General features: G+C 39.8%; 1 protein-coding gene across 1 annotated transcript in view; it reads right to left on the reverse strand.

Moving 5' to 3' along the window:
* LOC134577694 (IgGFc-binding protein-like) overlaps positions 1–26,282 on the reverse strand; it is a 121,829-nt gene that overhangs the window by 53,373 nt on the left and 42,174 nt on the right. Inside the window, exons 6-11 of the mRNA XM_063436555.1 lie at positions 17,534–18,092; positions 15,439–16,046; positions 13,567–14,128; positions 12,973–13,172; positions 10,556–10,697; positions 7,344–7,672 (exon numbers count right to left, since the gene is read on the reverse strand). Of these exons, the coding sequence (XP_063292625.1) occupies positions 7,344–7,672; positions 10,556–10,697; positions 12,973–13,172; positions 13,567–14,128; positions 15,439–16,046; positions 17,534–18,092 (2,400 nt within the window). The remainder of the gene's footprint in view (positions 1–7,343; positions 7,673–10,555; positions 10,698–12,972; positions 13,173–13,566; positions 14,129–15,438; positions 16,047–17,533; positions 18,093–26,282) is intronic.

Raw genomic sequence — 26,282 nt, forward strand, 5'->3', positions numbered from 1 at the left:
ATAATAAATAAAAGCTGTGATATACTTTTGCCAAAACCCAGGTGTCAGTGTCATTATTATAATTAAGTATGTGGTGGGGGTTTTTGTGCATATGCCGACAAGGACGACTGTGCACATGTCATGTATGAGCGAATAGTGTTTATACGCCCTATCCAGGAAATCATCCTACTAGCCCATTATTTTAGGGTCTTATTTGTATATTTCATGAGAGGGAGAAAATTAATCTCTATAACTTTTTTATGTTTCTTGGTATTATCATACCAAGGAACATAGTATTGTCCTTTGCCCAGACAAAATCGCAAGATATTTTAATAAAATGCTTATCTTCACTAGATATATTAGTTGTCATTATTGTAGTCTTATTAGTATTTAACTTATCATTTGGGTATTCACTATACTGACCTAGTAGCTTTATCAATTCCGGCAGCGAGGATCTAGGATTCTGCAACATAAGCTGTTGATCTTGTGTTCATAAGTTGATCTTGTGTTCTACTTTATTTAACCTTTATTTAATTTAAGAGTCCCTTAATCTTCCCATTTTGCCTTATATCTTCCGCCAGGGGCTCCATGGTTAAAACATAAATCAAAGGGGACAGGGGGCAGCCCTGGCTAGTGCCATTCGTGATATTAAACCAGTCTGCGTCTATTCCTGGACCTACCGTCCTTGCTGAAGGTATAGTATATAACGCCATAATGGCGTCATACACTGCCCCCCATACGACTTCAATGCATTCCCCAGAAAATCCCATCTGACCCTGTCAAAAGCTTTCTCAGCATCCAGTGACAGGGTCAGAAGGGAAACATTCTTCCTCGATGCAGCATCATGAACATCCAATATCCTTCTGAGACCACCTGAAGCTGCTCTGCCAGGAATTAATCTGGCCTGGTCCTGGTGTATCAATACAGATTTTTAAGCGGTCTGCTATGATCGAGGCATAGATCTTTACATCTCCGTTGAGGAGAGATATAGGGCGGTAATTCACCAATTTAGCTGGATTTTTGTCCGGCTTCAAGATTGGGACAATATTTGCTTCAAGCATCTCTTTAGGAAATTTACAATTTACCACTATATCATTAAATATCCTCGCAAGGCACACTGAAAGAGTATCTCTGAATATCTTATAGAATTTATTTGAGTAACCGTCCGGGCCAGGGGCTTTGTTGATCTGTAACTTATTTATTGCTACTTTACCATCATCAGAAATTATCGGTTTATTTATTTCCATAAATTGTTCTCTAGTTATTTTTGGCATTTTTTTTTATTTTTAAAATATTCTGATGAGGGAAATTGTTGACCTACAGATTCTAAGTTATATCATCGGCTATAATAGTCATTAACGGCTGACCCAATTTTCTTTGGGCACAAAAGCGTTTTTTCCTTTTGGGTCTCAATTTTATGAATCCTCCTCAGTTGTTTTTTATTTTTCAATTTATTTGTGAGCAACCTATCTGCCCTGTTACTCTTATAGTACCAATTTATCTTTAAGGATTGTAAATTTCTATTTTTCTCCTCAAATAATAATTAATTTATGCTATTTTGCGTTAATACATTTTTTTTATTTATCTCCTGGGTTGGTGAGGCTTTATTTTCATTAGATAATTTATAATAATCAACAAAGAGATCCATCAGGGATTTACCCTTCTTTTTTTTATCAATTGTACCCAATTTAATTAGATAACCTCTTATAACACATTTATATGCGTTCCATGCTACTGGGAGTGAGACTTCTCCACCCTCATTTTCCTGAAAAAACCTTTCTGTCATCTCCTCGATATATTCTCTATTTTCTTTTCTAGAAAGGATGTTATCATTTAATCTCCGGTTTGTTCTTCTAGCACTATTGCTCTCTGTGTCCAACTCCAAAATTATAGCATTGTGGTCGGAGCATGTAACTTCATCTATAAGAACTTTTTTAGTACAATTGGCCAAACCATCATTACCCAAGAATAAGTCAATTCTTGAATATGAAAAATAGGTTCTGGAGAAACATGTAAAATCCCTCTCCATTGGATGAAAGACACGCCATATATCCATTAATCCATATTCCCGGAGTATCTTTTGGAATTGAACTGCCTGAGAAATAGCAGCTTTATTTGGCCCAGCAGTATTTAATGTTTTTCTGTCTAAACTAGCATCCAGAATTCGGTTGAAATCCCCCGTTAAAAGTAGTTGACCCTGTTTTATTTTTTCAACTTTATCTAAAAGATCACATAAATACTTATTGGAAGGATTATTAGGCGCATAAACATTTACTAGAGTATAAATTTCAGTTTGAATTTTGATTATCAGTATTATAACTCCGGCTTCCTGGTCTGTTTCTTGATAGATGATTTTAGCATCTATATCGTCACTTATCAGAATAGCCACCCCTCTCTTCCTCTGCTTCTCTAATGAGGCCCTTTCTGGGACAAATCTTAAACTATCCACTCTTCTCCAATGTGTCTCTTGTAAAAAGATAATTTTAGCTTTTTCTCTCTTAATATAGTCAAACAAAATCGCTCTCTTACAAGGAGAATTTAAGCCCTGAGAATTTAACAACATAATTTTAACCATTACAATTTTTCATCCTCGATATAAAAATTTATCCAAGATCCAGAATCCATTATCCATAATCTTGTTGGACTTGGACTTGTTTTGTAAATGTATTCCTGGTCTGAATTTGAGCCCCTGCCCCTAACACACTAACCACACCAATCATACACCATCCCCTCATATATGAGTCCTAAACTCCGGGTATAGATCCCAACGGGGAAAAAACCCTAATTGGGATCTTGTCCTCATCAGGATAACTCCTAGATAAGGAAAAAGCTGAGCTATGACGATCCCATATTATTGAATTATTCCTTCGCCTTCTAAATTGCTACAACAATATCCAAAAAAACCTCCCCACTACATGCAAAGTTACCGAAACCTTTTACCCTTCAAACTTTGAAATCCCCGACTGTAAGACAATCCTATAAAACCCTATGATCTCACAATTATTTGGAATCCCATCCAATCTTTACCACCAAACCTTGCATTAGAACTATTAATGGGGTTACTTCTATATGATACTAATTCTTTTTACCCATGTAAATCAAATTTATCAACTTGTGCGAGTGTAATATATATCAGTTTTCCATTCATTTTTTCCAAGTGCTACACAATTTTTAAAAAAGGTGCACTACCCTAATAAATGTAAAATTAACCCAATGGTACATAAATATATCTACCACTAATTATTTTCCCTTGTATTCCTCTTGGTGCTTTACCTAACAGCAAAAATTTGTCTGGGCAATCCAACTTGCTACTCTATGACGTGATTCTCTCCCCTATCGTGTTAAAATGAAATATACTCTATTTTTATGCTTATCTGGGTACCCTTATTGCCTTGCCACAAGATCCATCATTATATTCAAACAAGCCATATTGTATACCTTTCGAAAGAAAAACACATCCTTTGTACTCAGTGCATTCCATAAACATTAAGACTAATTCATTTACTATCTCTTCTTTTCACCCCCCCCCCCCCCCAACACACAAAAAAAAGGTGTTGACATGTTTTAGGTCTAGGATAGGCCGAAAGGATCGGTCTGGTTTTTGAACCAGGAACAGGCGGGAGTACAATCCCTGAAATTCCCATTGTTTGGGTACCTTCTCTACTACATCTTTCCTTAAAAGGATAAGGGCTTCTGTTAGGAGTGTCTCTGATTTCTTTCTTGATGAATAGCTTGACAGTAGGAAGGATGGTTGTGGCATTGCGGAAAACCTGATTCTGTAACCTTCTGAAACTCTTCTTAGAATCCACCTGTTTGATGTACTTTTTTCCCATTCGTGGGCGAAGAACCAAAGGCGTCCTCCTACTCTTTTGGCGTCAACATTTTCTCTTTTTGTCTTGCCTGTTGGAATCCTGTCTAGACCACTGACTCCTGTTTTCACCATGTTTTTGAAATCTGCGAAAACGCCTCTGGTAACAAAAGGAATGCTGACCCTTGAACTGATATCTTTTATATCTCTGGGGTCTTAAATTGCAGAGGTAGAGCTTTCTTTGTTTCCGACATTTGTCTAATAATGTCTTCCAAAGGAGTGCCAAAATGTTTGTTCCTCTCAAAGGGTGATTCCCACAAGGCTGCCTTAGAAGCTGAATCAGCTGTCCATGTTCGTAGCCATAGCGCTCTTCTGGCCACTGATGACAAATCCATAATTCTTGCTGATAAACGAAGAATCTAATCAGAGGCATCCGAAAGAAATTTGTTAGATAATTTCAGGAGGAACATAAGCTGGGCAGGGTCGGTATCAGACTTTCCCATAAGAGACTCTTCCAGGGCTTGAAGCAAACGCTCTGTGCCCTGAGAACCGCTGAACCTGCTATTTCGGCTCCTCACTGAAAACCTGCGGCTTGGAAGATTCTTCTACACGAAGTTTCGGCTTGTTTGTCCATTGGGTCTTTAAGTCCTGAGACCTCACCAATGGGTATAGTGGTGTCCTTTGAAAGCTGGGCTATCTGAATATCTACCTTGGGAAGATCCTCCCATTTCTCTTCAGACTGTAGTTTGAACAGAAGTTAAAAATGTTTTGAAATAAATGCACGTCTTTCAGGATTCTTCCATTCTCTATGAAGGAGATCCATTATCTTAGGGGGCATCGGAAAACCTTTAACCTTACCCTTGGTAGGTTCTGGTTCTTATACAGCTGTCGTCACTTCTTCAATACATTTTTTAAGCTCTTCTGGTGGAAAACCCTCTTCCACACTTGAAGCTAGGCTGGAAATATCAGAAGGTGATGAGGAAGAGCATTCTCCTGAAGAAATATCAGACAAAGAAGGAGATCTATTTCTCCTACATTTCGTAGGCTGCTTCTCCTGAATAGCTGGTTCTTTATTTACAGCATCTTTAAAAGATTCAAATGTCTGGGACAAATTTTCCTAAAACCAGCACAGGAAGGATGACATATCAGTCTGCTTGGCTTTTTCTTGCAATTCCGTAGAGCACTGATTGCATGTCTTTTTTGCGAAATCTGTCAGGTAGAGGCACAGCACATTCCAGAGAACATAAGTGCTTAGATTTGCTTGTGGCTTTTTTAGGAACAGATGCTGACATCTTGTCTTTATCTGCCTTATCCGGAGATATAGGACTGGACATATCTGGGAAAAAGGAAAAACACACCAGTAATTATGTATAGGAGCATGCAATAGTGATAGGTGACAAAAGGAGAGTTTTAAGAGTTAAATCTCACCTCAAACCACCTTAGAACAGTGTAGGAGGGCTGGTGACACGGAGAACCAGGACTGTACACCCACCAATGATTTTGGTGCCAAAAAACGCGAACACCGTTTCGCACATGCTCAGTAGCGCGATTCGGTGCTCAGTGGAACGCAACGCCTCCCGGGCGTGCGTTCCACCGCTGTGCGCATGCGGATTGCTCCATACGTATTGCTCCAGGTCCGCCCGGGAACTCCCAGGGATGCCACAAATAGCGAGGTATCCGGTCGCGTTCTGTAATGCGAACCCGGAAGTACTGTTGCCGCTCAGTTCCCGCCCGGGGAGCTATCGGGCACTCACCTCCCCAGTCAGCAGCCTGTGCTGACCGCACCATTCTCCACCTGGACCTGTGGGGAACTTGTCCGTCCCGTTGCCGGGACAAGAAAAACTGGAGTTGTACTCTGGCTCACAGGTTATATGGAGGCAGCAGGCAGAGCACAACAATTATCTTCAAAGGAGGGGGAGCTTCTTGTCCAAAACCGGAAGGAACATCCCACTTGTAAGTACTGCCACTATACAAGAGGAAAAGGGGGAGTTTGTCACATGCCCCATTCACTCTCCCCTTATGCAGCAGGGCATGCAAATTCCAAACTTGTAGGAGTTCAGACTGAAAGAATTCAACTGCACAGTCTAGATCTAGTATAATGTTTAATCTGGGCCATGGGAGGTTCTTGATGTTATTAAGAAAGGATTCAAGATTACATTTTTTGAAGGATCTGGTGATTTTAACCTTGGGAGAGGAATTAGTAACATGTATTTTGAGCATGCAGTACACTAAGCAGTGATCAATGAAACTGTTAGGGAGAACACCGGCCTCCTGGATTCTATCAGTAGAAGTGGAGAGAATCCAATCGAGCAGGGTATGGTTATGGCTTTTAATGTTTATGCGAGTTGGGGAGGAAAATAATTATGTTAGCTGCAAAGTCTTAAGCAGCGAGCAAGAACTAGGATTCAGCCAATCAATATTAAAATCTCCAAAGACCAACAGTTCACTTTTTGGGTTTTGAGCTAGGGTTTCACTAAGGAGATGGGCTATGTCAGAAAGGGAATGCACAGGGGAGCTAGGTGGGCGGTAGATTCCTGCAACAATGATTGATTTACTGCACAGGATCTCAATTGTGCCAGAAAGGAAACCAAATGTGGCAGGAGGGATACAGTTTTGTAAGGGGGTAAATGTTATGGAATTTTCAACATAAATATCAATGCCTCCTCCTCTCTCTGCTCTATCATTTCTAAAACATGAATAACCCTGTATTGCAATGGCAGAGTCTGGTATTTTAGTCGTTAACCATAATTCTGAGAGCACAATGATTTTTGGTTTGTAATGGGAACACCAGGCTTGCAGTGCATCCAGTTTAGGGAGTAAACTACAGATGTTGCAGTGCACAAAAGAGAGGCCTTTTTGAGTGGGGAGATTAGGACTGAATTAGCTGGGGGACCAGTGTTAGACTCTGCATCATTTGCAAGGTCAAGTAACATAAGGAATAGAAATTTGTTTTGGCCATATATTGAATGGGATATTTTATAATTTTGTGAGGTGGGGGTAGGAGGGCTATTTTTTATAACTCTCCACCAGCATTCAGCAGATAAGTTACAGCAACAGAGCAGGCCATGGTGTACAATAATTTGTTTTCCAGTTTGAGGTGTGTGCTTATGGTGGTAATGAGAAAAGGGTTATAACAGATTAATAAATATATTTTCAGATTCCCTGCTACAAAGCACGATTCATTAGAAATCCGATGATAAATATGCAAATTATAAATGTTGGGTAGGATTTACAATTGTAAATAGGTGAAGTTAAAGCAAACATTGGGTGTGCTTATTATTTACAAAATACTGTATTCATGCCAGATTTACAATGAGTAAATATCTGATTCGCATATCTTGTGGAAATTTAATCATTTACTTCGGATTTTTCTAATCCATACAGAATTCAGACTAACCCTGTCAATGTCCCACGCATGACTCAACTGAGCATCGTTCTGGAACTCCCAACACCCAGACATGAAGAGAAGTGGCCAAATCATGTTATTGCGTAAAATGTCTCCTTACAATAGGATTAAATAATAAATCAGATTACTATGTCCATGAAATCTACTCACCCGTACTTTTCCGAACTCCATATTACGGATTGAGATCACAAGGCTGTGCACCGTAAAAGTCACCATACTGACAGAAGACACTGCTTGATCTCCACCATTATCATTTTTGGCTTCCACTCGAAAAGGTACTAAGTCAGTGTCTTCACCAGTGAATTTGGCTAGAGTATAGGTACAGGTTCCTTGAAAATCAAATGTTCGACCATCAAAAGATTTAAAATGGGAATCACCCCAAGCCCCACAAGTAGATGTGTAGTCTGGAACACAAATAGCTTTTCCATCTTGGAGTTTGCATGTTTCCTTCAATCGACAGTGTTTGGACTTGCATGGATCTATAATTTGGAAAGATATTTTTGTTACACAGTAATATCTTCACTATAGAAAGTAATGTGAGATGAATACGTGTTTTCTCTAGAATGTTTTTACTTCTACACAAGAGCCAAGATCAGTCTAGGAGTATAGTCTAAAAGAGGTCTTATGACTGCAGCCTTTGTAAGCCCTCCACTTTTTTTCCTGGGAGATGCTTTCAGTCTCTTCACAGGGAAATAACCAATCAGAGCTTATAGAAGCAGGAAGGAATCCTCCCTGGCTGTTTAACAGCCGGGGGAGTTCTCTAGTTAATTTATAAAAGTGCTGATTTCTCATAATAAATCAGCACTTTTATAAGCTGGGATTAAATAAGGGTACTTGTAACGGAGCTCCAGTACTCCGACCGAGTACCTCCGCCAAGTCTGCTTCCTTGTAGCTATCAGGGACCCTGAAACACTTCAGACCCAGACGCCGAGGCTTGACTGGGATCAGTTAGGGCCTTTTCCACCCTGGACCAAACACCAGACGACACATGGTGAAGGTTAAACAGCAACTCCTTTAATGAATACAGCACACATAGTTTAAGCCCCCAACAGCCTCATTTACATACAATAGGTTACATAGATTACTATAGTACAAGGAAGGGTGGGGTCAGACACTAGCAAGGGCTGATGGGAGATTAAGGAGGGACAGAGCAGCTAGATTAAACTGGTCTGGCAGTGTCCCTGGGACAACGCCCTGCTTGGGAAACAATAGGACAGGAAAAAGGGGGCAGGGGGAGATGCACAGACCAGCAATACACTCAACATACCCTGCAAAAATAATAGGCACAACGTGACAAAACACAAAAGGAATTTGGGAGCCCACCCATAGTGTCTGTCTTCCATCCCCAGTGATGGTGACTACCGTCACAGTACTCCTCACCCATAAAGCTTTTTAGTAAGCTGAAGGGCTTCTGGGGTTTGAAATGATCCTTCAATGTTTGTGATATTATGAAGGAGAATCCAGTTGGCCATCGGAATGAGTGCAAGAAAGCAGACAAAATGTCTCTTTTAAAGAGAACCACATGATTAGAAAATAGATGTAGTAGGAAACATATATTGCATTTATTGCTTTTGTTTCCAAATTAATCATTTTCATTTTTTTTTGTAAAACATTTTATTACGTTTTATTGGTACATGTACAAGTAAACAAAAAAATCCAGGGGTTTTGCAAAGTATGGCACATCATAGTTCAGTTTTGCATGGTACATATTACAATGGTGACATATCTGCCATAAAGCAAGTGCTAAATCTTCTGGTACCTCAGCTGTTACCATGTGTACCACTGCATGCGCCTCAAGGCGAGAAAAAAAGGGGGGAGAACAGGAGAAGAACTAGAGGTTGGGAAGGGTTTGGGGAGGGGGAAGTTGATCCAGTTGGACTCATTTTTGGACTCATATTTTGTGGTAATCACCGGAGGAAGGGGTGAGCCTCGGTCTACTTTGGTATCAGGGTGCTTAATGTGATTAGGAATGGCCTCAGCTCAAGTGTGCAGGCCAGTACAGTTCAGTGTCACCCATAGTTGAATAATCCCTTGTGTATCAAATGGTCTGCAGTTCCCACATGGACTCAGGAGTCCCTGTGGTTTCCCATACTGTTACCTAACTACATGTTGTAGCAGGGTGCTCCACCATTGTTAGGTGTTTGGCTTTGGTTATGCCTGGTGTGAGGTTGTGTGTTTGTGTGGTGCTTCTATAGGTTATTAACTCTGTGTGGTGGTAGGGGACATTCCCTCTGTTGCGTTGCCTTGCCTCCACCATTCCCACTCTTCCCATGCTGAGCTCCAGAAGCGTCTGGGGGGGCATCATTCTTCATGCCATAGAATCATACGTCTTTGTGATCTCTATTGTGTTAGTTCATTGCGCCACGCTAGGCAGGGTTGTTTGTAGCAATGATCTACTTATTAGTGTTAATGCTGCTATAATTATATGGTATATGAAGTACCTCTTGGCTTTGGGCATCATCCCCGGTAACCTAAGTAGTAAGTATCTTGGGTCGTGTTGCAGAGTTATGCCTATAGAACCTGTTAAGATTTTAGAGATTCCCTTCTAATAATTTGTGAGTACCCCACATGACCACCATACGTGGAGCATGGACCCAGGCTCTTGGAGGCACCTCCAGCATGTCCCTGATTTAGTGCGGTCGAGGTGTCTCAGTCGAGCTGGGACCATGTACCAGCGGTATAGAACCTTCCTACTAGTTTCAATATGCAATGCGTTTAGTGTGAGCCCTTTGTGGTCCAGTAAGATTTGAGACCGATCTGTGTCTGCTATGCTGTGTTTGACGTATTTTTCCCACACCACCATGAACCCCATCATTTTGTTTATAATACAAAACCTTTTGATTCATTTTAACAAATAGGAAGGCTTAGTTTTTGATTCGGAGCTCGGATTCACAAGTATTTGATCTCCAATTTGTTTGCAGCAAATGCACATTTCTAGTAAACAGCAAATAACGGTTTCACTGAGAAAGCCTCTGCAACAATATGTAATATCACCCTACTAAAGCAGGACTCGGAAACATTGCCTAACATGCTGCACTCCAAGCATCGGTGAGCAAGGTATCTCCATGGGATCTCCATGGTATCTCCATGGTATCTCCATGGGATCTCCATGGGATCTCCATGGGATCTCCATGCATGGGAGCTCAGATTTTTACTGAAAAGGAACAGTTGGATGTTTCAGATTAGTTACAGTGCTCCCAAACTTTAAAACCCTCTTTTAAATATGCAGCTATAAATGATGTACATTTTTATTTAAAAAAAAAATTGTTATTCTGAATTTGCAACATGGTTACAGTAGACAGATTGAGATTTCCTTTTTTATAATTTACCCAGAAATTAATACGATTAGACACAGTTCTCACCAATGTTGATACGTGCTCTGATGCCGTCCAGAATTTGACATTTCTCATCTTCTGAGGAGGTAAAATTATGGCAGCTCAAGCCCAGGGTGGGATGACAGTTGCACTGATAGCTACAGTCCTCGTTCAGCACGGTTTCATTCAGCTGTGGAAAGAAATGGTCAGACATAACATGAGGGGGCTATTGACTGAATACAAAGTAACAAAATAGAGTTCTAAAGTACCAAGGTTTTTTTTTTTTTTTTTCTTCTTCTTTTTCTTCTTCTTTTTCTTCTTCTTGTTTGGATATTTTGGTCTGGCTGTGGTTCTCTCCCATTGTGTAGTACATACAAGAAGGTATAACTACACCCAATTGAGATTATTCATCAAATGTGAATTATATAAACCTAACTAGAGAGATTACATTTCTAGACAAGAATAGCCACATTGGCCAAATTCTTTGATTCGCTCATGTTTTCAGCCATTTTTAATAAAACCTCCCAGGAATAAGCCTTGCCCTGTCAGTCCCTGTTAAATCCCAATTTAGTGGATTACCCAGACTGTGCCAGTTCTAAAATTTGGGGGTAACACCTCAGCCATCATCCTTCCGCCCCATATTAATAGCATGAACTGTGCTGTATGCTCTACAGCTTTAACAGCTAACCTTTGCACTGCAGATCTGTGAACTTCATATCCCATAATTCTCTCCCAACATAGGGGCTTGCAAACATCTGAGTGTCAGGGGTGGAACTCTACCCTATCTATCCAACAAATGTGAACATTCCCATGTTTCTATATATACAGACGCAACATTCATATATCACTTTTGTATTTGATGTTTTAAGTCACGTTAAAACTTTTAAAACAATTCCTGCATCTTAAAACAAAAAAATATTTTCTATTTCAGTCCTATGTCTAAACACCATCGTTAAATCTTTGGACGTGTAACATGTTCCACTCGTATCTATTCACCTGAGTATCTTGGCAGATGTGGGGCACACGGGCAGCACAATCCAATCAGCTGAGGCAAACCGTCAGCAGATAAATAGGAGGATATACTACTTTTAGAGAAAATGAAACCCGGCTGCTTTGCCTTCTAAGGAGTACATGTGGAAACATGGATTGAGTGAGTGACGTCCCCCGTGTCCTTCAGATCGATGTGAGTATGTTACATGTCATTAAACGTGTTCCACATCATCATACCACATCTAGATCTCGTCTTCTGTTATTTGGCAAACAGTGGCATTTTAAAAAGGTATAGTTGGTGCACAGTAGATTTTTAACCAGACATTTACTATTTGTGTCTTATTAAAAAGAAAACTCTAAAGTTGCCAGATATTTTTGTCTTCCTGAAAAAGTTAAACAAAACAAAAATAACACATACATTGACGGGCTGCATACGTAATAGTTATTATTAAAGGACACAATAGTCACCAAAACGACATTGGTTTAATGAAGCAGTTTTGGTGTATTGATCATGCCACTCCAGTCTCACTGTTCAATTCTTGCCATTTAGAAGTTAAATCACTTTAGTTTCTGTCCATGCAGGCCTAGTCACACCACCCCTGGCTCTGACTGACACAGCCTGCATGAAAAAAAAACGGTTTCACTTTCAATCAGATGTAACTTACTTTAAAAGTTTTTATCTTCTGCTCTGTAAATTGAACAAGCTATTAACAGTGCAATTTTTAAAATAATATTATATAGTATTTAGGCAGGCTGTGTAAGTCACATGCAGGGGTGTGTGGCTAGGGCTGCATAAACAAATAGATATAACTCCTAAATTGTAGAGAGTTGAGCAGTGAGACTGCAGGGGCGTGATCTACACAAAAACTGCGACATTAAGCTACAGTTGTTTCGGTAACTATAGTGTACCTTTAAATTTGTGAGAATTTGGGATATGTCTCCGCCAGCTTGCAAATGTGGAACTGAATAATTCTTACAACTCTTCTTGGCACACTCTGCCACATTGTATGGGAGTGCAATGTGTTTGGTATGCTACATAAATTAATTGGCAAAAAACTTGAAGCACTAAAAAAATCTGGAAAAGTCTAACAAGGTGAATTCTAACAGGTGCAATAATTAAAAAGTCAATATCTTACGAGACCAGCAGGTGGTGGTAAAAGAATCTTGAATCTATTGTTCCACTAGCAACATTTGATAGATAGATACATACTGATACAATAAAACAATACAATCATAATAAAGTAATCAATCAAAAAAATATCATGAATAGTTACATGAAGTAAACATTTACCTTTTATTTATCTAAAGACAAAAGAGTTACTGGACAGCCTAGAGGGGCAATACGGCCCCTTTACCACGTCTGCTAACGTAGAAACCCTTTCTTGCTTTTTTGTGAATGTTAATAAAATGCTCATTGTGTAGAAATAGATTGAAATAATCTGCATGTTTCATGGTACGTGTTTCCTTATCTGTACCTTGTAATACCGCCCATTTCCAAAACAGCCACATTCTTCTACAGGTTTGCAATCTGTACCATCGAATAAGTAGCCAGTGTCGCATTCACAGCCCTCAGTGCAGGTCTTGGAGCAGCCATACGTGTCAGTGAGGGTGGCACAACTGGTGGAACAGAGCTCCGAGCATTCACTGTAATGACTATGAACGGGGCAGGCCATAGCTGTAAATAAAGAGGAGATTACAGGATAGAAATTGGAGAAAGCAGACCGGGTCAGGACTCTGCAAGGGAATGCTGCAAGAATGCTTAACAAAATGAATAACAGCCATATTGGCATCTTTGTAAATCCCTACAGGTGGTTCTATGGAATTGAATCTACTTGATGTCATTTCCATGTTTAACATTGAGAGACTCATTGAGAAGTTAAATCTGGCAGTTTTGTCGTAGCACTGAGAACAAGCTTGGCTAGTCTCTGAGAATTATACTGTTATCTTAGTATTCAGTATCCCAGGGCTGTACGTTACTCTTAGTTACTGTATCTAACTCACTGGTGGTTTTACTTCCCCCACACTATTGGATAGAAAGTATTACAATGTGTACCATTCGTCACACCTACCGCAGAAGTCTTCTCTCCTCCATTGAATGCTCGGACCGCCAGCATCTTTGCATGCAGCTGCGTAGGTCGCTACATTATCACACAATATACTGGGGTCCCCATCACTCTGGCACAGGTCATAAATGCAGTCCTTTATATATTGACTGTAACTGATGACAGAATGGCATTTGCCAAATATAGCTGAGCTCATGATGCCGCAGTAATTCTCTCTAGAAAATATTTCAGTTTTCGGCCCTTCGCACGTGGGGCAAGGGTTATCGCTGGCACCACATCCTACAGAGCAGGAATTGCTGGGATCTGACATTTTCCATTTTTCCCCAAAAGTATAAATTCCGCTTGCCGTCCAACCCATGTCATCGTCAGCATTTCCATTATAGTTACCGCACAGCCCACAGGTCCTGCCCTTGTAAGTGCTCGGGACAGACACTGTGACACCAGAAATTTGATCAAAGGTCACCTCTACATTGAAATCAGTCCTAATGATGATACCCTGACCGTAATATTCAGCTCGGACTTTTCCAGAAAGTAAAGTAACAGGCAATCTGTAATCTGTTCCATTTACCTGCCAATCAAGAACACAAACTGAATTATATGGCAAATAAAATGAAGCAATAAAAAAGGTAGAAAGATAAAAACTTTGAGGCTTTGCAAAAAAATAAAAGACATTTTAAAAGTGAGTATTTTTTTCTGTTTTTATTATTTTATAGTGGTTGTTTATATATATATTCACATGTATGATTATTATTATTATTATCAGTTATACAATGTTTTTATAATAAATAGTTGGTTCCAGCCTGGAATGTCCATGTGAATTATAGTTTTCTATTTTTTCGCTGTTTTTTCAGACTTTAGGCCTGGCTTCCCCAAACTCCAGCCCTCCAGATGTTGCTGAACTACAACTCTCATGATTCTCAGCCTATTTCATTTATAGAGTCATGGGAGTTGTAGTTCAGCAACATCGGGAGGGCCAGAGTTTTGGGAAGCCTGCTCTAGACTAAACTACAATAACATTATGTTATTTAATGTGACACCCAAAGCACCAAAACAACTTCACTGTAATGAAGCAGTTTTGTTGTATAGAACATGACCTCACTCTCACTGCTCAATTCGCTGCCATTTAGGAGTTTAAAAACTTTTGTTTCTGTTTATGCAGCCCTAGCCACACCTCCCCTGACTGTGACTGACACGGTCTGCATGGAAAATGGTTCTATTTTCAATTCAATCTTACAGCACAGTGTGTTTACTTTACATACTCTTTTAATTCAGCTTTACTCATACATATAACTCTGTTGCATGCTCTAGCAAGCAAATCACACAGCAGGAGATAATACGACAAAGTATATGCAATGTGTTGTAAGAATGAAACTTTTTTTATTCACGGAGACCGTCTGATTGACAGCCAGGACAGGTGTGGATAGAAATGCATAAAAAACACAATCAGACTAATATATTTATTGTTAAACGTGAGAATACAAAGTCAATTTGAAATCTAAGGCCAAAGTAGCTAAACTGGAATTATATCTGGATCAGATCATGTTTTACTGTTGGCTAGTTTTACCTTGAAATCCACTTTGAATTCTCACTTTACTGAATAATCCTGCACATTGTATATCAAAATAGTTCAATTGGGAGCACACGTGCCTTGCAGGTTTTTTTTATTTACCTATTTTGGCCTTAAATTTTATCTGAGTTTACTTTGATCTCCGACTTTAGTAAATAACTCTGAAACCTCTAAAAGAGAAGCCAATCAACATGGAAACCAGTGGAATATTAAACGTCCCTTTCAGAACTTTGCTCCCCGATTACGGTTTGTGCGTATATGATATGTTGTTACATATTTTTCTAGATATTTCTAAATAACAACATAATTACCTGGACAGTTCCTTTTTGCTTTCGTGTCGGGGTAATAGTATGCCCATCGATTTCCACAGTTTGGAGTCTGACCACTGCAGCACTGCTTACAAACTTTTCATGCTGCACGATGACCTTGAAGTCAGCTCCACTTGTCCTCACTCCAGTCATACCATTGTCACAGCTCTGAGCCATTACATAAGAGCACAGCCCCCGGGAGGCATAGGTGCGCCCATCAAAGTTGTTATAGTGAAGATTTCCACGTGCAGTACAGATGGCTAAACCTTTGGGGTAACAGCCCCATTTACCATTTTCCAAGCCACAATCTTCATTGGGAGAACAAGTGTTTGGCAAGCAGATCATATCACCACCATTACTGCAGGTACATCTCTTCGAACAACTCTCCTCTTCATAAACAGTCTCTCCGAGAGTGTAATAGGCTCCGTTATAAACACAGCCACATTGTGAAAGGGGGATGCACAATGCTTCGCTCAGCACAAAGCCATTGTCACAGACACAGCCCTCACTACAGGTAGAGTCACAGCCAGCTAGGGTTGTGAGGCCATTGCAGGTGAGAGGACAGTCACTCGCACAGTCTTCATAGTGACTGTTAGGAGGACAGGATAATGCTGGAAGGGACAATAGAGATACAACATTAATCCCAGTATATGTTTTCCTTTTTAAAGAAACATTGCCACAAAACAGTTTACATTCATTGAAATAATGTCCTTAGGTGTATTCTTAAACCAGGACAAAAGGGAATTACAAAAAGCTGGCGAGGGAATTGTAATTTTAGGTCAGAATAATTAAATTACAAACAATTTACAAAGTAGCAATTTTCCAGATAGCTGTTTTGGGCTAAACTCTACAATCTGCACAATGTATGATTTAGTTAAAGAACTTACGCTGTTGCAGCAATGTTGGTATTATATATTTGTCACATAATATTTACCCTAATTGCATTGGGACACATTATTCTCGTCGTATTTTGAACATTTGCTAAATATAATCTGTGATGAAGTGCCCTTCGACACTTTGTCCTGGAGAGGCCTGCTTGCCTGCCTCCTCCCCTGCGACTATGGCCCCTGGGAGATTGTACCCTCTTAAACCAGCATTTGGGCTTATGGACTTTTAAGAACCGTCGGTGGGCACATTGTGACTTTGGTGAACAAGACTATGGCCCCTGGAAGATATTGCCTGTTGAAGACTATTTAAGCAGATTGGATTTTAAAAGACTCTTGTTGCCCCTTTAAATTGTATTGGAGCAGTTCTGAAGCTTTAAATTGGCACTTCGGATGCAGCCGAAGTGCCAAAGTAGTCGAAGTGGCCGCCATTTGACAAACGAACACGTGGCGGCTTGTTCATTCGAACGAGGTCAGCGGTATGTGTAGCCAAATCCATGGAACTGAAGCCGGCTACACATTTCAACGAATACCGCTGACCCTTACTTTCTTCTACACTCCGTTTTCAGCTGAAGAGACTTAGTCCCGTTCGGCAGTTTGAACTCACTGCTATACTAAGCTAAATGCACGAACAGTTACATAATCCTTTCCTTCAGTTTTTTAATATAACATTAAAATGAATCATTTTCAAATGGGAGTTATTCTGGGCAAGTGTGAAATGTGTAGCAAAGAGCAGGAGCATCCCCTTGGTTTCCATCGAAACGTATTATACTCTGTCCCAGAATTGCTCCACTTTTGCCTTGATGAATATAGCTCATAACAGAGAGTTATTGGGCGAAGTGGAAAATTGTGCTCTAAACACAAGAAACAAATATTATCAGGGAGTACATTAGAGATATGCTAAACAATGTCGAAACATCTTAAAATAAACAGGTTTACACTATATACATTGCAGACTAATGTTTACACTCCAATGATTAATAGAAAATTCGGGAGATTTTTATTTGTTTAGTTTTTAAAAGAAAATTCACCAACTGTTTGCCATATGGATATTACTGTGACTTTTTTAACCCGACATAGAAATTATGGCTACACATTAAAGGAAGTGCAGTCCACATCTATAGTGTCAAGGATAGATATAGGCAATCTATGCATTAACCATTGGCTTTACATTCTCATTATCCATCGACATTTCTTAATATGCAAGAACTCACAGCAGAACGTGTCACTGTGCCAGGGTTGGACGGTGCCACCAGCTACCTGGCATGCCGTGGTGTAAGCAGACAGAGCTGAGCAGAGGGAGTTCTGGGGTTTCGGTAAAATACAGGAGACATAAGTACAGCTCTTGAAATAATTTTCAGGATTCACTAACGTATGACATTTATGGAACGGGCCTCGACTGTCCAGTAAAATGCCACATTCGGTGCCTTTATCTCGCTGTGTCCGTTCCTTTTCTGCCAATCCAGTACATTGTGGTCTATCTATATCTTCACATTGTGCATCTTGTTTCCAGTTATTACAAAATGCAGCGGGTGATGCTCGGGATGTTCCTTCATTTGTTACATCGTTATCTTTGTTCTGATCGAAATTACCGCAAAGACCACCAACCGCCCGAGTATAAGTGCTCGGAAGGGTAACCATGACATTCCATGACCTGTCATAGGACACAGACAATCCATAGTCAGTTCTGATTACTATGGAATTAGGGTTCTGATACATGGTAATACCTCCATCCTTGTAGCTGTAGGGCAGATTCTGCATCAAACCATTGACCTGCAGAGAGACAAGAAATGGGAAAATAAACAATGGATCCCCTTTTCCAATTAACAGCCATTTAAGCAATTAATATATATTTTACCAATAACAATTTATTTATCCATTCAACAAGATTAAGTGGTCTGGGTGCCTATGGTGTCCCTTTAATTGACAGTTGAGGGGAGGGAAAACAGCACAGTGTGTAGATTAGTTGCAAAGTTCTTTAACCCCTTAAGGACCGCAGATGTATGAGGTACGTCTGTAAAAAACGGTATGAGGTACGTCCGCGGTAAATTTGAGCTCTGGCAGCGATCGTGATCACTTCCAGCCACTCTATGGGTATTACAAGATGTCTCGATATTGAGGCTTTGTGGAATACTCCCCCACACTGCCGGGCATCCGAGTAATGGCTCCCCCCGTAGCGATCACTTCCAGGTTGCCGCACGTTGCGCCCGGCAGTGTAGAGCAGAACATCGGAAGCCATCAGGCAGGCTTCTGATGCTCTACCTGTACTGAGTGCCTCGAGGGGTCAGGGCACTTAGTTAAAAAAAATGTTTTCAAAATTAACCCCTACCCTCCCTCCCCATGTACTTACCGTTCGCCGCCGTTCCCCCTCTGGTGTTCGGTCTTCTTTTGAGGGCCCAGACAGTCCCACCTCTCCAATTTATATTCTATCTATCTATATCTTATATATAACGTCATACTAAGTGTATTATTTTATTAATATATACACCCTGTTCCAAATTTTTATGCAAATTATATTTTTCTCATTTACCTAAATAATTTATGTAAATAACAGTCAGCATAATTCTCATGTTATCAACTATTAAGAGTACAATTCAAATTTTATTGAACAAAACTCCTAATAACAGTCTTTTTTTAAAACAGAAAAAACTTACAATGCCCTGTTCCAAATTATTACGCACAGTAAGTTTCAAAACACTTTATTTGTTGTAAAGAACTGAAAATTGTCCTTTGTTGTGTTTGCAGCATATTTACTGAAATCAAAAGCTATTTCAATCAAACTTATAACAACATTTTAACTTTTTAAACATTTCAACAGGTCACGTAACATTTTAACATAGGACCCCTTATTTGATAACAGCTTCACAAGTCTTGCATCCATTGAACTTGTGAGTTTTTGGACAGTTTCTGCTTGAATTTTTGCAAGATGTCCCAGAGCTGCTGTCTGGATGAAAACTGCCTCCCACCCTCATAGATCTTTTTCTTGAGGATGCTCCAAAGGTTCTCAATAGGATTGAGGTCAGGGGAGGATGGAGGCCACACCATGACTTTCTCTCCTTTTATCCCCATAGCCACCATTGATGCAGAGGTATTCTTTGCAGCATGAAATGGTGCATTGTCATGCATGAAGATGATTTTATTACGGAAAGCATAGTTCTTCCTTCTGTACCAGGGAAGAAAGTGGTCAGTCAGAAATTCCACATACTTTGCAGAGGTCATCTTTACACCTTCGGGGACCCTAAAGGGGCCGACCAGCTCTCTTCCCATGATTCTGGCCCAAAACATGACTCCACCACCGCCTTGCTGACGTCGCAGCCTTGTTGGAACAGGGTGTCCTTCCAACCATCCACTACTCCATCCATCTGGACCATCCAGGGTTGCACGGCACTCATCAGTGAACAGGACTGTTTGAAAATTAGTCTTCATGTATTTTTCTGCCCAATGCAGCTGTTTCTGCTTGTGAGCATTGGTTAGTGGTGGCCGAATAGAAGGTATATGCACAGTTGCAAGACTTTGGAGGACTCTACACCTTGATGTCCGTGGGACTCCAGAGGCACCAGTCGCTTCAAATGTCTGTTTGCTGCTATGTAATGGTATTTTAGCAGCTGCTCTCTTGATCCGATGCATGGATCTGGCAGAAATCTTCCTCAATGTGCCTTTATCTGCACGAACTCGTCTGTGCTCTGAATCAGCCACAAATCTCTTAATAGTGCGATGATCACGCTTAAGTTTTCGTGAAATATCTAATGTTTTCATACCTCGTCCAAAGCATTGAACTATTTCACTCTTTTCGGCAGCAGAGAGATCCTTTTTCTTCCCCATATTGCATGAAAATAGTGCTCTGCTTAATAATGTGGAACACCCTCCTTTAGTAGTTTTTCCTTAAATTGGGCTCACCTGGCAATCTAATTATCACAGGTGTCCGAGATTGTTTTCAGTGATCAAAAGAGCCCTGAGACACAATGCCATCCATGAGTAAAACTGAAAAACAAAATACACTTAGAGTAAAATTACACACTTATAAATAATAACTATATATATATATATATATATATATATATATATATATATATATATATATATATATATATATATATATATATATATATAAAAACATGAAATCCTTGCACACCGACTTAAGCAGTAATAATGTCCGGGTGCTTGTAGTCCAGGGTGAATTCAAATATCAACATGCAAGGGATGACCAGCACTCACGGTTTTAGGTGAAAGTTAAAATCTGTAGACTTTATTTAAACATATTAAAAAGTATCAGCTCGACGTTTCAGTCCTCTTCTGGGACTTTCATCAGGAATACTAACCATATACAAGACAAAGAAACAAATATATAAGAGAAAGTTGATTAGAAAATTAGCTTACCCCAGGTGTATACTTATTTTCTGCTGCCGCCCGCGTCCCGGGATGCCCAGTGCTCATGCGTGTGCGTGCTCCACCCCTCAACCACGTGGTCACTTAACGTACGTTGCCATGGGAACCGGAAGCAAGCCCGGTCACCCTGGCAACCCGGTCACAGCGTGTATGCTGTGAAGAATTAATAATATGTGCCATAGTGAAGTTAAGGGTGGTGAAAGGCATGTACTGCCTAAGAGAGTCAATCTATAAAGAGATAATAAAGTAGGCTATCTACCAAGTATCCACATTAAGATGTATATCGTCCATTAATTAGTATTTAAAGAGATAGACAGCAACTAGACATTCAACCATACCATACACATAAAATGGGAAAATGAAGAAATGGTGAAAAGAGATGAAACTCATCTAGGGACTTCAGTGATAAAGTGCAATAAAAAGTGCAAAGTGAATAATTCAGCGTGGTCCATGTTATCATACTATATATTAAAGTGATAGTGGCATTTAAGTATAATATTTTAAAGTGCATAGAGCACTAATTTTCTAATCATCTTTCTCTTATATATTTGTTTCTTTGTCTTGTATATGGTTAGTATTCCTGATGAAAGTCCCAGAAGAGGACTGAAACGTCGAACTGCTACTTTTTAATATGTTTAAATAAAGTCTACAGATTTTAACTTTCACCTAAAACCGTGAGTGCTGGTCATCCCTTGCATGTTGATATATATATATAAATAAATATTAATTAAAAAATAAATAAAACACTTTAAAAATAATTATCTATCTATCTATCTGTATATATACCTCAAAATACACTTAGAATGAAATTACATATATATCTATGTATATCTCCTTAAAGACCGTGGACGTACTAGGTATGTCTGACAAAAAACGGTTGTAAAGGAGCGCGGATGTACCTAGTACATCCGCGGCAAATAAAGTAAAAAATAAACTATATTAAACATATACAGGTGGTCCTCATTTAGCGACCTACCTGTTTTATGACGGCTCAGACTTACGACAATGCATAAGTGCGAGCCGTTGTGGGGATTCCCTGCTCTGTGCACTTGTCTATGTTCGGGGAAACTTCCCTGAACATAGACAAACACGCACGAGCAGGGAATCCCTCAAATCTATGTTCGGGCAAATTTCCCAGAACATATGCTAACGTACCACAGCAGGGAATCCCTTAACTCCTCACTTACCGATCGATTCGTTCTGCGACTTGGTCGGTATGTGAGGAGTGTCTATTATATATGTATAATATATTATAAAATAATTGAAGCATTTTATAATATATTATGCATATTTATGATTTCATCATAAGTGTACTTTGAGTAGTATTATTATTATTATTATGATGATGTTATTTACAGAGCGCCAACTAATTCCGCAGCGCTTTACAGTGGGTGGACGAACAAACATGTAATTGCAACCAGACAAGTTGGACACACAGGAAATACACTTATAATGAAGTCATATATATGCATTATATATGTATAATATACAATGCTTTAATATATTATACATATATAGGAAATAAAAGAATGTTTGTGTGTGTGTGTGTGTGTGTGTATGTATATCACACTTGGTGATGGTAAGCACTTAATTTTTATGTGTATATATTATGTTTGCTATGTATGTCATATCTGCCATCCTGAAGAAGGCTCCAGATGTGAGCCGAAAAGTTGATGTATATTTTTTTATTTTGTATATGAATTAAAAGTTAAATTTTACTTTACAAAGACCCTGGAGTGCATTCCGTTTTTTTGGATACCTATATATATTTCTGTTCGTTGTTATTCTTGTAATGTTAGCGTGTGTATTGTTTAATGTATTATATAGATAGGAACAAGTCGGTTGAAGCGTGCCAAAACCGACATATGCGGTAGGTCTGTAATAAAGCTGGCCCACACTGAATATAAAATAAAATATAAAAAAAATAAAAGAGTTGAGGGGGTGGTGCGTGGGGCCTGCCGAACGTCTGATTTCCACGGTGATGCAGGTAAGGGGGAAGTGCCTTAAGTAGGATCAACAAGCCCCTCCCACAACTCCAGGCAAAGGCTTTATATTTGTGTTCGGTGCTATTCTTGCAACGTTAGCGTGTGTATTGTTCGGTGTATTATATAGATAGGAATAAGTTAGTTGAAGTGTACCGAAACCGACGTATGTGGTAGCCCTGTAATAAAGTGGCCAAAAATTAGCAGTATCTTGCCAAATAAATATTTATTCAATACATGAAACATAGTGCAAAGAAAATACCTCAAGATGACAGTTTAACAAAGGCAGACCTCATTTCTAACACAGGTTGAGGTATGTACAAAGCAAATGCAGATGACTTCCAGCGGCCCAAATACATAATTACATGTATTGGAATATCATGACTAGAGGCAGTGGAGGTTGCACTTATCCTAAAAGAATGTCCAGAAAAGTTACTGGCGTTCAGACCTAGTCTGGTCAGTAATATGCGTACGTATTGCATAAACTTAGCGGTTGTTAAGACAGCTTTGTGGAGGACTAGCAGAGGGATATCTGACTAAGGCGGTAATGATTGGAGATATGTATCCATCACTTCTACCGGGCACCATTTATTTAAAGTAGGATAATAAGTGACATGAATTACTTTACCAAGCTGACTTGTTTTTGTAATGGGTAGGGATAAGATATAGTAATCTTGTCGTTTGATGAGATAGGAACGTTTAAGGCAGTCTCGTGTATATTTGTTACTATGTATAGTGAATTCGCATGGTCTAAGAAAACTGTAATATGCCAAGTAAATGGCCATTTTGATTATCAAATTTGTAATGTGTTCAAACGGGGCTGTATCCAATAAGTCGGACATATCCTTAAATATCTGTTTATGTATGGGTAACCTTAGGATTGGAGGAGTGGTACTGGCTTTCTGTATGCCTCTTAGTATATTCTTAATGGGGTAAGAAGATAAAAAAAACTAGGGTTGTCAGGATATAATGTATACATGTGATGTTGGATGCCGGTTAAATGTAATTTAATAGTGTTGTGTGATAGTTTGAGTTTGAGATGACAAAATTATGCAAAAGCTACCAGTGTATAAATAGTGAAAAACTGAACCAGGTTATGTTCTAACATAAATTTATTATACAGTGTGAAAGCTCTATTGTAAGACAGCCTTGTGTTTTCAGAGAGGGCCAAACTAGCCAAGGCGAGACTATGCTGTGATAACTCTTTTAATCCATTACAAGTTCCTGAAAAGACGGTGCTGCAGTGGCTGTGGGTGAGGCCGTGGGTACCGTGTCTCTAAAGGCCTGGAAGTCAAAGCGAGACAATTTGTCAGCTGCACTATTATAAATCCCTGGTACATGACAACACACCAAATACAATTGCCAGCCAGGTCAGTCTCCTCATGAATCTCATGATCGTTAGTGATGAGGAACGTCCCTTGTTTTTGATCTGGCAGGTAGCTAGGTTGTCGGAGAAACAGCGTACCGAGCTACCTGCCCAAGACTGACCCCATACCACGGCTGCTGCAACTATAGGTTATACCTCGAGTAAGGCTGAGGTGCGTGAAAACCCTTCGATGAGCTGTACCTCCTCTGGCCAACCATCCCAGAGCCACTCATTGCCACATATGGCTGCAAAACCTGTGTACGCTGCAGCATCCGTCCAAATTACAGGAGAATGGATAGACAATTGTAGTAGAAACATACTTCTGCCATTCCATTGTTATACGAATTTACGCCACATTAATAAATCAGCAATAGCCGAGGCATCCAAGCAATTACGGCTAAAGTCATTAGGCAGTTGTGGAAGAAGGCAAAGGAGTCTTGAAATAAAGGCTCTACCTTGCGGAATATTTCTTATTGCTAAATTTTGTAACCCCAACAGAGATTCCTTCCGATTGCATGTCCTACTATGCAGAAAATTGTTTATGGTCTGCAGGATACTATCAATTTTCTTGCTCACGCAATCAAGAAGGATACCCAAAAAAATTTACCAACGTGTCAGGGCCTTCTGTTTTCTTGGGAGAAACTGGCACAACCAAGGAATGAAAAAACGAGATGGTCTTGGTTAGATCACTGGTGGGAGAGGAATTATTCTCCACAAACAGAAAGTCATCTAAGTAGTGTATTACTGTATGGCATCTGCATTTGTTCATCAGAAGCCAACACAAAGTCTCGGCGAACGTATCAAATATTTTTGGGCTGCTTTTCGATCCGAAAGTGAGCCATGTAAAAAAAAATATATTATAAATCTTTCCATTTCAGACCATGAAGATGCTATAGAGACAGACGTATGGGAAGTAATTTAAATGCATTGATGATGTCTGTTTTGATCAGCCAAGCTCCTACACTTGCCGTGATGATGGTGTGTATAGCGTTGTCTATGGTGGCGTATTAAAGGGAAAATTCCTTCGGATGGAATTAGTGAGTTAAGGCTTGGTATGGCCAAGGAGTTAGGTGCAGAAAGATCTAAAATGAGTCTGTGTTTCCCTGAGGACTTCTGGGTGACGAATACTATATGGTTGGTTCTCCAATTGGAAAATGAGGGCACGTGAAAAGGTCCCAATAAAAACCCGTCTTGCAATTCTCTTTGTAAAAGAGCATCAACTGTTTCCATGTCAGAAAACGCTGATTGTAAATTGTTGCATTCGTAAATGCCCGCAGGAATATGCACCAGACCTGTATGAAATCCCTCCGAAAAACTATTAATCAGGAAATCCAATAGATGTTTAGATGGGCGAGAAGCTAAAGCGTGAGCCAAAGAGCCAACATTTTCAGAGGTCAGATAAGGTTTAGCATGTTTTTTATTAGGACACATAGACTTGTCATGAGCCCTAAAACAATGTGAACACACATGCAACAATCTGCAGGCACTTTATCCGCATGTACCTACATTAAAATTATTGCACACCTGCGACCAAGGTAAATAGGACGACCGAGCTTGTCCTTGCCTGATCTGTCTGTCCTTGTATGTGTCTCCGGGAAAGCCCCAGGTGTGGACTCGGGCAAGATGGGACAATAGTCCGAGGCATGTGAGGTGGAAGCACAAATTGCACAAGCCGTTGTCTTTAGACCAGCAAAGTGTCTGCAAAATAGCTCAGTATCCATGCGGCTCCAGTCAGTTTTTACGTACTGAGCCAAAATTGCAAACGTCCTTGCCGAAAAGGACCGGTGGTAATCATAAAAAGATGAGCCACTGTATTTATTTCCCAAATCCACCAGCGTGTGCAAATAGAGGTCAAGTTCCTCTCGTCTATGCGGATATACCGAGCAAATTACATCCCGACATATACCAAATGCAATGATAACATCGGGTATAGACAGTTTCTTATTAAGTCTAGGGTCCCTGGCTTTTATCACCACAGAAATATCACCATAAGCATAAGTGAGGTTCTCAATAACATTGTGTGAAGCAATAAGCAGTGCAACAAGATTAACATCCAGTGCAACAAGATTAACAAACTTTCTTAATGTTTGCTGGAACCATGTGGACTGGATTTATAATATGGGTTTCAGAATCCCATGGTAAGAAATGACCTGTTTCTAATAGTGGAGCATCGGGGAGTACAGTAGCTGAGGGCATAGTTAACATAATAGGAAGGCTCTGAGCCTTGAT

Source organism: Pelobates fuscus, chromosome 11, assembly GCF_036172605.1.
Source record: "Pelobates fuscus isolate aPelFus1 chromosome 11, aPelFus1.pri, whole genome shotgun sequence".
NCBI classification, from domain to species: domain Eukaryota; kingdom Metazoa; phylum Chordata; class Amphibia; order Anura; family Pelobatidae; genus Pelobates; species Pelobates fuscus.